The sequence below is a fragment of the Anoplophora glabripennis genome, unplaced genomic scaffold (genome assembly GCF_000390285.2).
Source record: "Anoplophora glabripennis isolate ALB-LARVAE unplaced genomic scaffold, Agla_2.0 scaffold182, whole genome shotgun sequence".
Taxonomy (NCBI): Eukaryota; Metazoa; Arthropoda; class Insecta; order Coleoptera; family Cerambycidae; genus Anoplophora; species Anoplophora glabripennis.
Window position 1 is genome coordinate 826,057 of NW_019416287.1, and position 13,411 is coordinate 839,467.

Here is a 13,411-nt window from a genome sequence, read left to right on the forward strand (position 1 = left end):
GCGAGTCTATAAATAGACATTCGTTGAGTGATAGTCACCACGAGTTTTAACAGGAGAGGAAAATTTTCCTATCATGACAGTGCAGGTAAACGTGTGAGAAAATAATTTAACAAATTAATATAAAGCTTTATTATAAAGCAAAACATGTTTTAGCAAGAGTGGAAATATTACATTTGACATCTGAAAAATAAGTTGGTTGTACCAGGTGATCCATAATACTCATTTTTACTGCGATATATTTTTTTACGGTGAAGATATCTGAATTCTGCATAAAAATATGGGATGTTTGAAAGAAAAATTCGCAAAGAAATAAATTGCTATAAAAAGAAAATTATGAATTATCCCATACAGGGTGGGCCAATCTTACACTTTTGGAGGGTTTCACCGATTTCCTAAAAAATAGAAAAATGGTAGTTTGATTTTCCGCAAAAGTTAAATGATAAAACCACATCTTGGTATTCGTTTTAGAATTACGGGATGATTTTCAATTTTGGTCCCTTTTCTATGATGAACTTTTCTGTAAAAATATTTGGTTTTTGCATAGAATTCAGCGATACACTCGGATTTTTTTTAAAGTCCATCCGCCCACAGGTACATTTTAAGAACGCTGTCTACATGAAAGGCAATCATTAATGCATGCCAAGTTACATGTCAAGAAAGTTATGTAGTTTCATACTGCGGATTAAACCCTGATGAACTGGACATATCCTAATTTAACTTTAGCTCTCTTCATAATAAAGGAAACCATAAACCTAAATTAATTTCACAACGTTTAAAATTGCATTACACTTTTAAAAAGCAAATCTCAGAAATAAATTTAACAAATAAAAGCTTACTGAAAATGAAGGCACTTAAACAGTTGATAAAAATGAAACACTTTTACTGAACAACCTGTCAATCTAAAGTTGTCATAACCTTCCCATCCACATGTACACAACTAACTAATAAGCACACTATAAGTAATTTAATTTAGAACTGGACAATGTATTTAAAAAATAAATTACAAAGCACAAATAACGAATATTAAATTTGACGCCAGAAATGCGTGTTCTGATTTTGTACAAAAATTATGTTCCAAATGAAATAAAGCAATTCTCACTAGTGTGCTTACGCCAAACTGCAACGCTTGTCCCGAAAGTCAAATTGAACATTGAGTTAATAACACATAAAATCAATGCAAGGGGAGGAGGAGACCGTGAATAATTTTAAGGAGATATTATTGTTTGACTTATTGTTTAAAAAATATGTATTCATTTATCTTCGTTCTTCCTATTTTATATAAAAAGTTAGAGTTATATGTCACATCGGCAACACTGTAGGTATAATCGTTCAGAATAGACAAATTATGTTACGCGTAAATATCAGAGAGATTGGTGGTCTTCGATAAGACTTTTTAAAAAAAAATCATGCAGATTTATTTTAAATTTGACTTTTCTATTTAATTTTTTTAGTATTAGTTAAACGAATAAATATGTTGAGATGTGGTTATCGTCCTTCAACCTTTGTCGAATGTCGAGCCAGATATATATATATTTCTTTCTTTTCGGGAAATACATTAAACTCCCCAAAAGTCGAATTCAGCCGAACCTATACACAAAATAAGTATAAACCCACCGTATAGTATTTCTTATTTATCCAGAATGTCTCGATTAGAAAACGCTTTGATACAATTAAACATAAAATATTAAGTATATTTATAATACAGTGAATTTAACCTTTGCTTTCTACTACTACTGTGGAGAGAGTATTATTTGGTAAAACAGTCGTCTTGAATTGTTCGGGGATTGGTACCTCAGTCTAAAATTCAAAAAAAATTATTAAAATTTTCAGAAGCACAAAATCATTTTTTTTCCTTACATAATCTCCATTGCCTTTGGGTATCAGGACGTTCATTTCCGAAGATTTTGCAGATATAATCTCTACATCCAAGGAGTCCCGACTTAAATAAATTTGGCAACCATCAGTTTTGTCAATAGATATTGTTGGAACCTTACCAAACACCTACAAAACAAATCTTAATCTTAGGTATATTTGGAGATCTATTTATATGTATAATGCAATTCACATCAAAATAAGATATACTTAAGTTGTAATAAATGCAGTATTTCAATAACAAATCTTACTTGCTTAGATCACGAGCAAAACTATACATACTCGCACAAGGTGATTTCAATTACGACAATTATCATTTTCATTCTAACGGTTAAATATTTTTTACCTTTATAGATAATTTTTTTTACGTACACCGTATGGAAATATACAATGTACAAAGATGTAAGATGTAAGATGATTTGGAAGCAATCGGCCTACTTCGATTTATTTAGTTTCTACATTTGGTTGGGTAGTGCCCTTTTTTGCAAGATACCGGTGAAAACCGAATATAGTGCATTATTGCTACTCTATTCTAATCATTCAGGCAGTAGGAACCACCCTGTGTATGTATGTTGACTCACTTAAAGTTACATCCTTGTACATTTGGACATAAGTAAACATTTTTCTACACACATTTTTCTATAAAATGAAAATTAAAAAAGTTTCCCCACTTTCCAAATTCATCCGTATTACTATACTACTTACAAATACATATTACAATAAATATAGCACTACTATGAATTTTCTTTTCTGAAGAATGATAGCTGTGCAAACGATTGAATTTATATCTCACCTGCATCTGAACTGATTGACAGTTGATAAATTCTATCACTGACACTAGAGAGTCAACCACAACTGCCGTCTTCTTACAAGAATCCATCGTAATAGAATTTATTTTCCCTTTAATAATAACCGTTGAATCGATACACTTATATAAATAAACGACATTGCTCATTTCAGTGTTTTCAATAAGCAGTTGGTGATTTCCTTTTTGGTATTCCTATAAATATTAAAACGTCAATTTAATCAGTGTTTAAAAGTTAACATGCGCATGCTTACAATTATCCACTTTTTCCCATCATTAACAAATTTAGGCGGCTTGTCCGCTTGAATGCCACCAGGACCTCCAGACAAATCGCCCCCCCTGAATGGCACAGGACCCACTTGCTTTATAGTCGGGTTCTTATGTGTTTGCATGTCTGGTGTAACTTTTTTTAAATCTAAAAGAAAATCACATCGAAGTATCGGCCACCCAAAAATAACATATTTTTTTATATTTAGTAGATTTTTCTTCTATCATAGCTCTACTGTTGTTGTAAAAAAGTGCTTCTTTTTAATGGGACACTTATTCTTAAATGTCGCGTTGGCAAATTGTGTGTTTTTTAAATTATTTTTTAGTCATTAACAACATACATTAATTTCAATGTGTCTTGAATCAGGAACTAATTTTTTATTAAATTTTCGATACTTATACAAAATTTGAGACACCCTATATTTTATAACATTTAATAATAATCTGTCGAATATCTTTATTCTAATACTAACAAGTTTACTTTTATGTTTGACGACATTTGAGATACGAAGATTCAAAGAAAATACTGTGCTACCTACTTTAAGCGATATTAATTGCATACTTAGAGCTGTCGTACTGGGCATTTTTAATATGTGACTTAAAAATAAGTTGGATTAGTATTTGAGAACATCCAGAATATTTTTATTTTATATTAGGGGTGTTGCAACGAAAACTGCAATTTCTTATTTTCAATTTCTAAACATATGCTTACTTATTTTTCTAACTCATTTAAAACAGATTTTTTTTTCTAGATTTATTTTCTGTTCCACATTTCTAATACGATCAAACCTTCCTTTTAGGATTCCTAGTGTTCTCATCACGCAGCACAATTTATACTTTTAATTATTCAATACGTTACTAATGTTGGAAATTTAGCTCGTGAAACATGAAATATCCAAATTTGATTGAGCAATTGTTAAATGTCCAAAAAATATTTTCAAAAATCATTGTTCCATTAAAAAATGCACACATATGTGCCACACTTTTTTGCAACAACTTGTATAGACGTTACTAATTTTAAAATGTTACTTTTTCAGTCTCATTGACAATCCTATAACAATTTTTAACGCTATAACAGAAGAAGGGGTTATTAAAACAAAACTTATGTCGTTTCTTCTACATAATTTTTTGTATATTTATTTTTAATATCGGTTTCCTGCCGGTAAATCTTTTCATGCGCAAACGCAGATACTTACGGCTTGTGATATTCATTCCTTGGTTGAGCTGCGCAAAGAGCGCTGATCTGTCAACACCAGGATCGGTGGGCGCAGCATTGAAATCTGCAAGAGGAGGGGGTGGTAGTGGTGCACATGGTGGTGGAGGTGCAGCAGCAACCCCCTTACCACCCCAAACAAGGCCCGTGGTGTGGAATTGCTTAACAAACGCCTGAAGTTCAGTTAAGGTCTGTATCCAGGACTTCACCCAGTCTACATGGTTTTTATTCTTTTCTTTCCAGTCTTTCAGTACCCTGTTCGTGTAGAACTGACCAGCATCGTTCATTTCCTTGACGTAAGGTGCAGGAGCTGGACTCTATAATGTATTTATTACGATTTTTACTTCATCTTAAATTTGCCTCTCTCAATAGACTCTTTTAGTGTGACGTCACATATTTAGGCAACCAGCAACAAATTGTCATAGATGAAATTGTACAGACCAAATTTGACCTTTGTGTACTATATACATAGATATTATAAAAATGAACAACTTCAAATAAATTTGTTTTTCAAGGATTTAGAAGTATTTAAGAACAACCAACACGTGTTTGGTAAAATAGATACACTAATGTACTTAAAACTTACAAAAAACGATATAAAAGAATATTCCTAAATTTAAATAAAGTAAAAATTTAACATTAGCCGTGTTATTCCTAATGCTCGTGCTCGGAAAGAATAACCTCATACGCAGGTGAGATCTTGTTGATATGTCACCGCTGCCATCATTAGCGTATTTTCCCTTGTTTTGTTTAATCTTGGCGTTTTCTAGTTCTACTAAGTATTTTTATTGTGTTTCTTGACGTTGTACTGTGTCAGTGTATTTATCGAGTGTTTTTTCTTCAAGTGGTTTATTATAGACATACTCTTGAATGATATCCTGTTGCGAAGCTAGTTCGCTTACATTAAATCATCTTTAATGCGCATGCTCATTAACATTAATTTGTAACATTGATAATTTTAATTTATTAATTACTATAAAAGTCAATGTTCTATAAATTTAAATATATAAATTCTATAATTCTATTAGTTTGTCACTTGAGGTTTGAAACTTTTTAAATATTTCTAATATTGCCAGAATATCGCGATATTTAAGTCATGACAAAGAAGACATTTTTTTGGCACTTATGTCCAAAGTACATAAGGTCGAAAATCGATCTATTAAAAATATTGAGAAATTCTTCATAACAATGTGCACTATGGGGTTGCCTATTAATTGGCGTATGTGACGTTACTACTAAAAAGGTTTATTAAGAATGGGATACAAATGTGGTTCCCTGTCAGTCTACAGGGTGTCACAGTTAAACGAAATTTTGGCTGTACATTTCACCAGTCAAGTTGAAAATTTCAGTTTTATGTATCTTCAGATGAGAATTTCAAAAATAATATTCATTTTTTTGCTCATCAGTAAGGTGCTAGTGCTAGTTATACCTTACTAGTGGAGCATATAAGGCCTAAATTTGTTTGTTTCCCACATATCGGAAACTGAGATGACTAATTTTGAATAAGAATGGTATGTAAGTTGTGAGTTATAAAAATGGAAAATAGCCAAGTTTTTATTTATAGACCTTTTTTTTATCAATAACATAACAAAAGTAATTGTCCTAAAAAATATTTAAATTTAATTTAATTGTGAGATTAGTTAATTTTAAATGCAAAAGAATGATCTATCGAAAATCGCTAGTCTTTTAAATGTAGTAATAGAGTAATAGAAATATAGCAGTTCTTCTTAGAACACTGAGCGTTTCCAAAATATGTACATAGTGACGTTGTAATTTTGGGTTGGCAATGGAATTCTCCCCCTAATGTCTCCGCCAATGGGGAAACCGTTGAAAACCAGTGGGTTTAAAACCTTGGTTCATTAAGGCCTTTTAGTCCAAAATGATCCAACTTAAATTACGATTAGTTTTAGAAAATACTCTGTATACGAACTCAAGCGAATATTTCCATTTAATTGGATAAATCATTAGCCTAAGATTTATCATCATACTGAGCGTCTCTGGAGGTATTAGAAAACGATTCTTTTTTTAATTTTAACACCGCGTATCACGAGAAAGGTTTGTGGACAATTTTTCATTTATGTTGACCATCCGAACTAATTTTTAAGTTTGCCCAACCAGTCTCGAAACGTTCTTTGATTAAAATATTTGGGTTTTGTAAAGAAATAAGAAACACATACCTGGCATATTGAAAATATTAATGTTGCAAACCTTCAGGCAGATGATCATCTATTCATGTTTTTCGTAGCTATAGCGTTTCTTTGGACGTAGACCAACACGAAATTCGGCCAGGATAAATTATATAACTGCATTTTATATTATATTTAACTTTATTTGTGAGAATTTACGAAAATATTTAGAATTAATTCGAAACCTCGTTAAAATACCAATAAGAGAGGTACAGAGAGGTTTTTGTTGTATTTATTACAGCATTTGGGAAGTTAATGTTTTTTTTGTAGCGCGAATTAGAACGTAAGCTATACTAGGACTGAACTAAATTTATATTAAATTAATTTTTTTATAGTACTTACCACTGTGACCCATCCCAGCGCTGGTATGCTTTCGCTGATGGCGGACAAATGATTAAAAAATGCAGAAGTGCGATTTGATTCTCGAAAATTTTGTATGGCACTGATACAGTCACTTGTTGGTCTCAAAAAATTCATCAGGTCATTCTGACTTGCCGGCTTTCCTGACTGACTAGCCAGTTGCAGAAATTGTAATTGTGCATTGAATGCCTGGTTCACCAGTTGGCTGTGTTGAGCTACATCACCTCCTATCTTTAGTGAAATTTGTAAATACTGGGCTAGTGGGCCTTGCACGATGCCTGTGAATCCTTGTACACTCATATTTTACTCTGCTAAAAAATTAATTGAGTTTTACAATTGTTCCTATACCTTAACCCCCTACCCCGATTTTTTTATGGATTGTTCTTATATTCAGCACTATTTAACTCAAATAATATTATGTTTCCACTCAACGCACATGCATTATTTGTTTTGCGAATAGAGTTTACCTGCCTTAATTTAGAATATTATGAAAGACTATAAATAGTAAATCCGTAGATAAACTCAACGATTAAAAATATATGACACCGAGAAGTTGGTATAGATTGGATGAATACTTACGACTAAATTAACCGTAAACTCTTATAAAAATCAAAATGATTTTGTGTGTAGAAGTGTGTGCAACAGTTATAAAACTAACCAAGGCCTCTATTAGATCAGCAATACGATATTTTTGGAATGCGTTGGCAAATGTTTTTCTAGATTTCAGTATATGTTGTAAAAACAAAATGGTTTGACATATTATCGCGATACGGTAATTGATTTTTTTAAAATAATAATGCCGATTTTGCATTAATCGTGTCAAATCATTTTCTAGTCTTGTATAGACAGTACAATATAATTAATTTGCGATAAATTAAAATAGTACACACTGCAAATAAAAAAAAATATTTATATGTATTTCAGAATAATATTTCACTTTTTTTTAACACCCCTAAACCGTGTCATGGTCACGAATAAATATGTATCTAGAACTTCATTTAGAAATAAACTTTTCAATGACTATTATTAGTATTTATTATAATTTTGTAATGCTTAATGAATAATTACACTACAGTGTGTCTGCAGTTGGAAAGGACAAGAGGGAAACATTTTTATTTTCCATTTTCTGGAAAATGTTCTTGATAAGAAGTCCGCGAATATTGATATATAGTATTAATAGGAATTCTCATTGGGACTACATAGACTTATCCAAGGACATTTAAATAAAGGGGACTTATTTATTTACATTTCTAGATGAAGCCTGGTCTATTCACAGTCTAATTGTATCATTGTTGTCAGCTGTATAATTATACTGGAAATGTACTTAATATTTTTATCGCAATTTTCATCACAATTGTGAAAATTATTATTATAGGATAGTATTATTAAGTTATGCATACAATATTGTTAAATTCTGTACATATTAAACTATTTTTCATTTTTCATATTTGCCATGTTTGAAGACTTGGCAACTACGCAATAATGTGTAGCGTGTTCCTCGTTCGTTCTACCGTGGTTGGCAGAATATGGCGTCTCTTGTGAGAAAATAGTTGTGATTTTAGTAAGTGAAACGTGATTAGTGTTTATACATGTATTTTGGATAAACTTTTAAGGTGTGAATATGGTTAGACAGTGCAGAATTTGTAAGAAATTGGATTATAAACATCCACATCAGCTATCCTTCCACAGGTAAGCGTGTTCAAGGTGACTTTGGAATGTATATGCAACTGTGGTCATTGTCGTGCGTGTGGGTAACTTTTATTTGAATAACGGTAAAATTTTATAAAACTGACTTGGTATTTTTTTAAAATTTTTGCTGAAATAGTAAGAAAACAATAATATGAACCACGTTTGGCCATTAAAATCAAAGGAAAATGCTGCACCACAAATAAGTTACAGACATTATTTATATTTAATATATTTATAGGTATTTCAATGTTATCCCTTATACCCAACATTACAAATTTTAATCGTTCATCATTTTCATTTTCTTCTACGACAAAAACCTTTTCAAAAATATATTTACAATTTTACTAAATGCACGAGCATAAAAACTGAATAAATACAACAGCAAAAATATGGTAGTGGTTCACTTATACATAAAAATACCAAAGATGCAAACAACTGAAAGTTGCATTCATTCAACCATTTGATGTTCTCCTTTGGGAATATATTTTTATGTCTTACTGAAAATTTGCCTCAGTATTCTAAAAGTGAAATGTGAACGTTTTTAGGATGCTTGGGGATGGTGCAACAAGAAAGAAATGGTTACAGTTATTGGGATTCCAAGAAGTTATAAAAATATTATATATATTTATTATAAAAATACTGAGTAGCTGTTGAAATATATTGACTTAGGACTATAAAATATTTTATTTTGACCCATCCAAAATGTACAACATTGGAGATGTAATCGCGCGCATCAGTTGGATGAAAATAAAGCCCTCTGCTTTCCCCTCGCCTAGCTTCACCCAACATATGAAATAGACTGTGACATGCATAGTCCCCTTTATTTAAATGTCCTTGGACTTATCCAATTTTAAATTACAATGTCAGTCAGTAGCGCCGAAATTCTGGAGTTCTTATAGCGACGATGACTGTCAGTAGGTATCTCCGTCACTAGTTGACAAATTTATACATGAATTCGTTGTACTTTTGCATTTAATTAGCTAAGTTATTAATCAAAGTTTCATCTATATAAAACATATTGATTTTTATTTCGACTTTTGAAGCACTTTTCTACTTTCACCGTTCCAAAATTCAAACATTTTACAATGGTTAAGTAATTTTTTTAATGATACATTTTTAATATTAGCTTTTGCCTTTTACTCTATTTTAAAGGGTATTGAGCTATATTCAAATGAATTCAAGTCTAAACATTTTCCTAAAAGAAAAAACTTAAAAAATGTTCCTAAATTTTCCATAAAAAGAAACTTAGTCCAGTTAATCAATAAACAAAATGGAACTGATTGGTGTTAATACTTAGACCAGTAAACAATTTTAAGATTGTAATTTATTCCATAAACCATTCTCATATGTTACTTATTAGTTTTTTTAAACTTATCTGTCACTTACCTTTGCTTGCTTAGGTGACTGATCCAGCATGGCTACAGTTCTCTCTGCTTTGAGGTAGTATTCAGACACAAAACTTCATAGAGGGTAGAATAAAACACCAGTTTCCCGGAAGGAATGCTTTTATTCACATACAAGTAACACTTATTCACAAAGGCTGAGACAACAAAATGGTCGTTAAACTACCAAGACACAAGGTACACTGATTTATAATTAATTGCGTTATTAAATTTAATAGTATAAGATAGAAGAGAAAATCAGTCTAAAAATAAAATTAACTAGTCAATACTGATTTAGACTATCACATCGAGTTAGCCCCAGTTTTTGTATATAGGGTTAAATTAAATTTTTCACGGTTAAATTTCCTATTTATAAATTATTTAGATTCTACTGCTAAAAAATGACCATCCACGAGATGTAGATTTTTATATCTCAAATAAATATCCATATTTTTTTTCTGTAGTTAGTATGGGTATCCATAAGGTCCTCTTTGGTTATCCAAATGGGTATATCTGACCTAAATAAATCCATAAGATAAATTTTGGTTATATAAACGAATAGATACCTCGGTTTATCTTATATTTTAAAAAGATGTATGATTCTTCGTTACTGAGCCTATCAAAAAATAATCATAATAATAATAATTACTTGTTATCGAAAAAAGGAATACGAATATAGAAGTGTACTATTTAAGAACTTGTAAGTAAAATCCATCTATTTTTGACTAAAACTTTGATAGTTATCTGGATCGTTATTTAAATATCTCTAAACCCTCGTGGTAGGCAACTAACAATACGCTACATGAGGATTTTTTCTTGGTATTTTTTTAGTATTTTCTCTTTGAGCAAGATAAATAGTTTTTACCTCAAGCTTGGCTATATCAATTATAGTCATCTTGGTGTTGGTAACTCCAAAGGATTTTTTAAATACTCAATATTTATATATTGTGTGTTGTATTAATTGTTAGGTTCTTAGCCAGGTAAGGCCTTCACACTATTTATTGTATTTTAAATATAACTAAATAAGAGAACTAACCATTTTACAGCTCCTGAAATATATTTTATTAGCAGTTCAACTTCAGTTTTTCTTATTTAATGGCATTTGAAGTCGATTTAATTAAATCTTTTAGCAACAGTTAATCATACCTCATATCTCATACCTTAGTAACGAAACTCGATTTAGTCTTAGTTAAATTTAGTTTGATAATGTACTGCTGTTAATTACTGCATAATATTAATTAGTTAAATGTGGACACGTCCGCATAAAATTGAACGCATCTCTAGTATGATGAGTGAACTCCTACTTGAAACTTATGTTTTATGCTTAATGTCAAAATAAAACTGCCAAACTTAACTATACTTATTTATGTGGGTTTGTTTTGTTTATTTATGTAACCCCAAGGTTTTTCATAGTCTGTTTAGAAACCTTGATACAATGTATTTTGTATTAAGTATATGTTTTGTGATGTAAACTGGTAAAACTATTAACAAATACACACAATATACGATTAATCCCACCCAGTCAGTAGCCCTTTTAAACGGCTTACAAAATGTCTGGTAGGTGGAAGCGGCAATCATAAATATATATTTTATATCTTACAGATTTATATGAAAATTGATATTTTATATTTCAAGAGCCAGCAAGTGATAGCCCAAAGACAAAGACAAAAAGAACTACAAGATATACGTGAAGTAACTATACAAGAAAAATTTAATGACGAGTTAGGCAATTAATCAGATTAGTGTGCAGTTACAAATATTTTAATAGACATTGTCTCACCATCTGCACAGGTGACCATAAGGGTACGATTAGTATGACCCAGGATAGATGAATGCAAATCGAAAACCATCCAACAAAGGAAAAATTGGGATTTTGAAAGAGACATAAAGAAGCCTAAAACAGATACGATCTACAACACATAAATGATCTTTGAGCACAGAAATGCGTGCTTATTTTAAATGTTGTGTGGTCTCGTAGCGTTGGCGAAAATTGGAATATCCAAACAATGAGCTGAGGCAGAAAACACGTGTTTCACAGTGTTGTTTCCAACATCAGAATTTTCCCCCATAAATCCCTGAATGTGTGGCCTATTCAATCAGGTATGAGAAAAAGAATGAAAACTTCTCTGGAAGATTTACCTCCGCTTGGGAATATACTACGTGTGACACTGATCTTGATATTCCTGGTCTTTGTGTCACAAATCGATGTCAATTGATGTTTATCAATGTGAATATTGCTTCCAAAGTAAGATTCTTTAAACTTTTCCCCCTAAATTCTTATTAATTTCACTGATTTTTCACATATATTCATGCAGTTGCATGTGATAAGTAAAATGGACTGATGTAGCCTTACTCGCCTGATGATCGGTGTATAATCCAGTATTTGCAAAAGTCACAACTTGCAATTTCGGCAATTTTATGTTTGTTCTATCACTATCAAAGTCCGGAATCATAAAAATCAAATGACCTTGAAGTTTGTTAATATTTTTTAATTTTTTGATCTAAAACAAGTTGTGATCTAGAATTGGTCAGTCTCTTACCACTTTTTGAGTGTTATATGTCAGCATTGCATTTTGCATTAGAGAAAGGGAGATAATGTGATCAAAAGTCATTCCATTCTTGTTTTTCCTACGGTTGTACAGTTTTGGGCAGGCAAATTTTGTCTCTCCTAAGAAAATCTGGCCACACTGCTCATAACTTATGTTTACAAACAATTTTTAAATGACTTTTCTTGGAGAACAGCAGTCATGGAACAACTATATTATAAGATTTTGACCTTATAAGTTTTAGACTTCTCATTTATTAGAGAAGAGATATGCGATAGCTTCGATAACTATAATAATTTGAAGGTATAAACTTATTTGTTTTTATTTTTGTAGGTTCAAGGACTACACAGGGGACTGAATTGTAGCATTACGTCCTTACCATTTATCGTTTTATTTATGACAAAATAAATAATAAAATAAATACATTTTAACTCATAACGGTAATCACAATCACAACTAATGATGTAGAAGTATATATATTTTCTCTCTGATCTGTAATATTTTATTGATGAATATATACAACTGTATTTATATAAAATAAAAACAAAGTCAGATACTTCTCATCAATTAAATTAACCTTTACAACAATATTATTAGGTTTTTTTCTGAGTTATATTTTCTTGTATATTTTTGCACCATTAATTTCCTTTTTCTCGGCACTATGCATATTTTCTAAAACTGGGCATGAAGAACAATTTTAAACTTTAATATATGATACAGGTAGGGAATAGCAACATGAAACACGTTTTAATGCGGGATGAGACATAGATGTCTTAAAAGAAATCTGCAGAACCTTGAAACAAATCTTGAGATATAATATTCTGTTGTACTCGCAGATCTTTAACATCTAAAAACTTTATCTACAATTTTTCCATTTTCCAAGTATTTTACATAAGAATTTTATCATTCTGTTCTTTGATTTCTTTAACTATGTTAAGGGCTAATCAATTTTTTTAATACCTATTAAGTTAATCAATTTACAAAATACCATTTCTGAACGATGTTTTTGAAACTGTTATTAATCATTAAGAATATTCTGCAATGTTTTTGCAATATTATTTTTGAATGAAAATTAAATATTTTGCGATAAT

At 30.8% G+C, this 13,411-nt stretch overlaps 1 protein-coding gene and 1 long non-coding RNA gene across 7 annotated transcripts; one reads left to right on the forward strand and one right to left on the reverse strand.

Annotated features, from left to right (window-relative positions):
• Window positions 1-114: 114 nt before the first annotated feature.
• On the reverse strand, window positions 115-9,855 carry LOC108910986 (adenylyl cyclase-associated protein 1). Of its 5 annotated transcripts, none has more exons than XM_018715790.1 (7): window positions 9,779-9,855; window positions 6,686-7,014; window positions 4,141-4,474; window positions 2,932-3,092; window positions 2,666-2,872; window positions 1,858-2,001; window positions 115-1,797 (listed from the first exon to the last, which is right to left on the reverse strand). In XM_018715790.1, exons 2-7 carry the CDS (start codon window positions 7,001-7,003, stop codon window positions 1,711-1,713), a joined length of 1,251 nt encoding a protein of 416 aa, XP_018571306.1. In that variant the 5' UTR covers window positions 7,004-7,014; window positions 9,779-9,855; the 3' UTR covers window positions 115-1,710. The 5 variants fall into 5 exon arrangements, with proteins under 5 accessions (XP_018571306.1, XP_018571302.1, XP_018571304.1 ...); XM_018715786.1 differs by lacking the exon at window positions 9,779-9,855 and adding an exon at window positions 7,283-7,392; XM_018715788.1 differs by lacking the exon at window positions 9,779-9,855 and adding an exon at window positions 7,283-7,385 and having other exon boundaries at window positions 6,686-7,011.
• An 811-nt stretch (window positions 9,856-10,666) lies between these two features.
• Window positions 10,667-12,829, forward strand: LOC108910971. Of its 2 annotated transcripts, none has more exons than XR_001964487.2 (3): window positions 10,667-10,754; window positions 11,377-12,019; window positions 12,654-12,829. It is a non-coding gene; the product is annotated as an uncharacterized LOC108910971 (long non-coding RNA). The 2 variants fall into 2 exon arrangements; XR_001964486.1 differs by lacking the exon at window positions 10,667-10,754 and adding an exon at window positions 11,125-11,331 and having other exon boundaries at window positions 11,410-12,019.
• Window positions 12,830-13,411: the final 582 nt, after the last annotated feature.

Bases quoted from the DNA above. Each gene is read 5' to 3' on its own strand.
- LOC108910986 (XM_018715790.1), bottom strand. From the start codon at position 7,003: ATGAGTGTACAAGGATTCACAGGCATCGTGCAAGGCCCACTAGCCCAG. The intron at 4,475-6,685 runs GTAAGTACTATA...AATACATTATAG, and splicing joins CGCTGGGATGGGTCACAGTG to AGTCCAGCTCCTGCACCTTA. The intron at 2,002-2,665 runs GTGAGATATAAA...TTTGTTTTGTAG, and splicing joins GTCAATCAGTTCAGATGCAG to GTGTTTGGTAAGGTTCCAAC.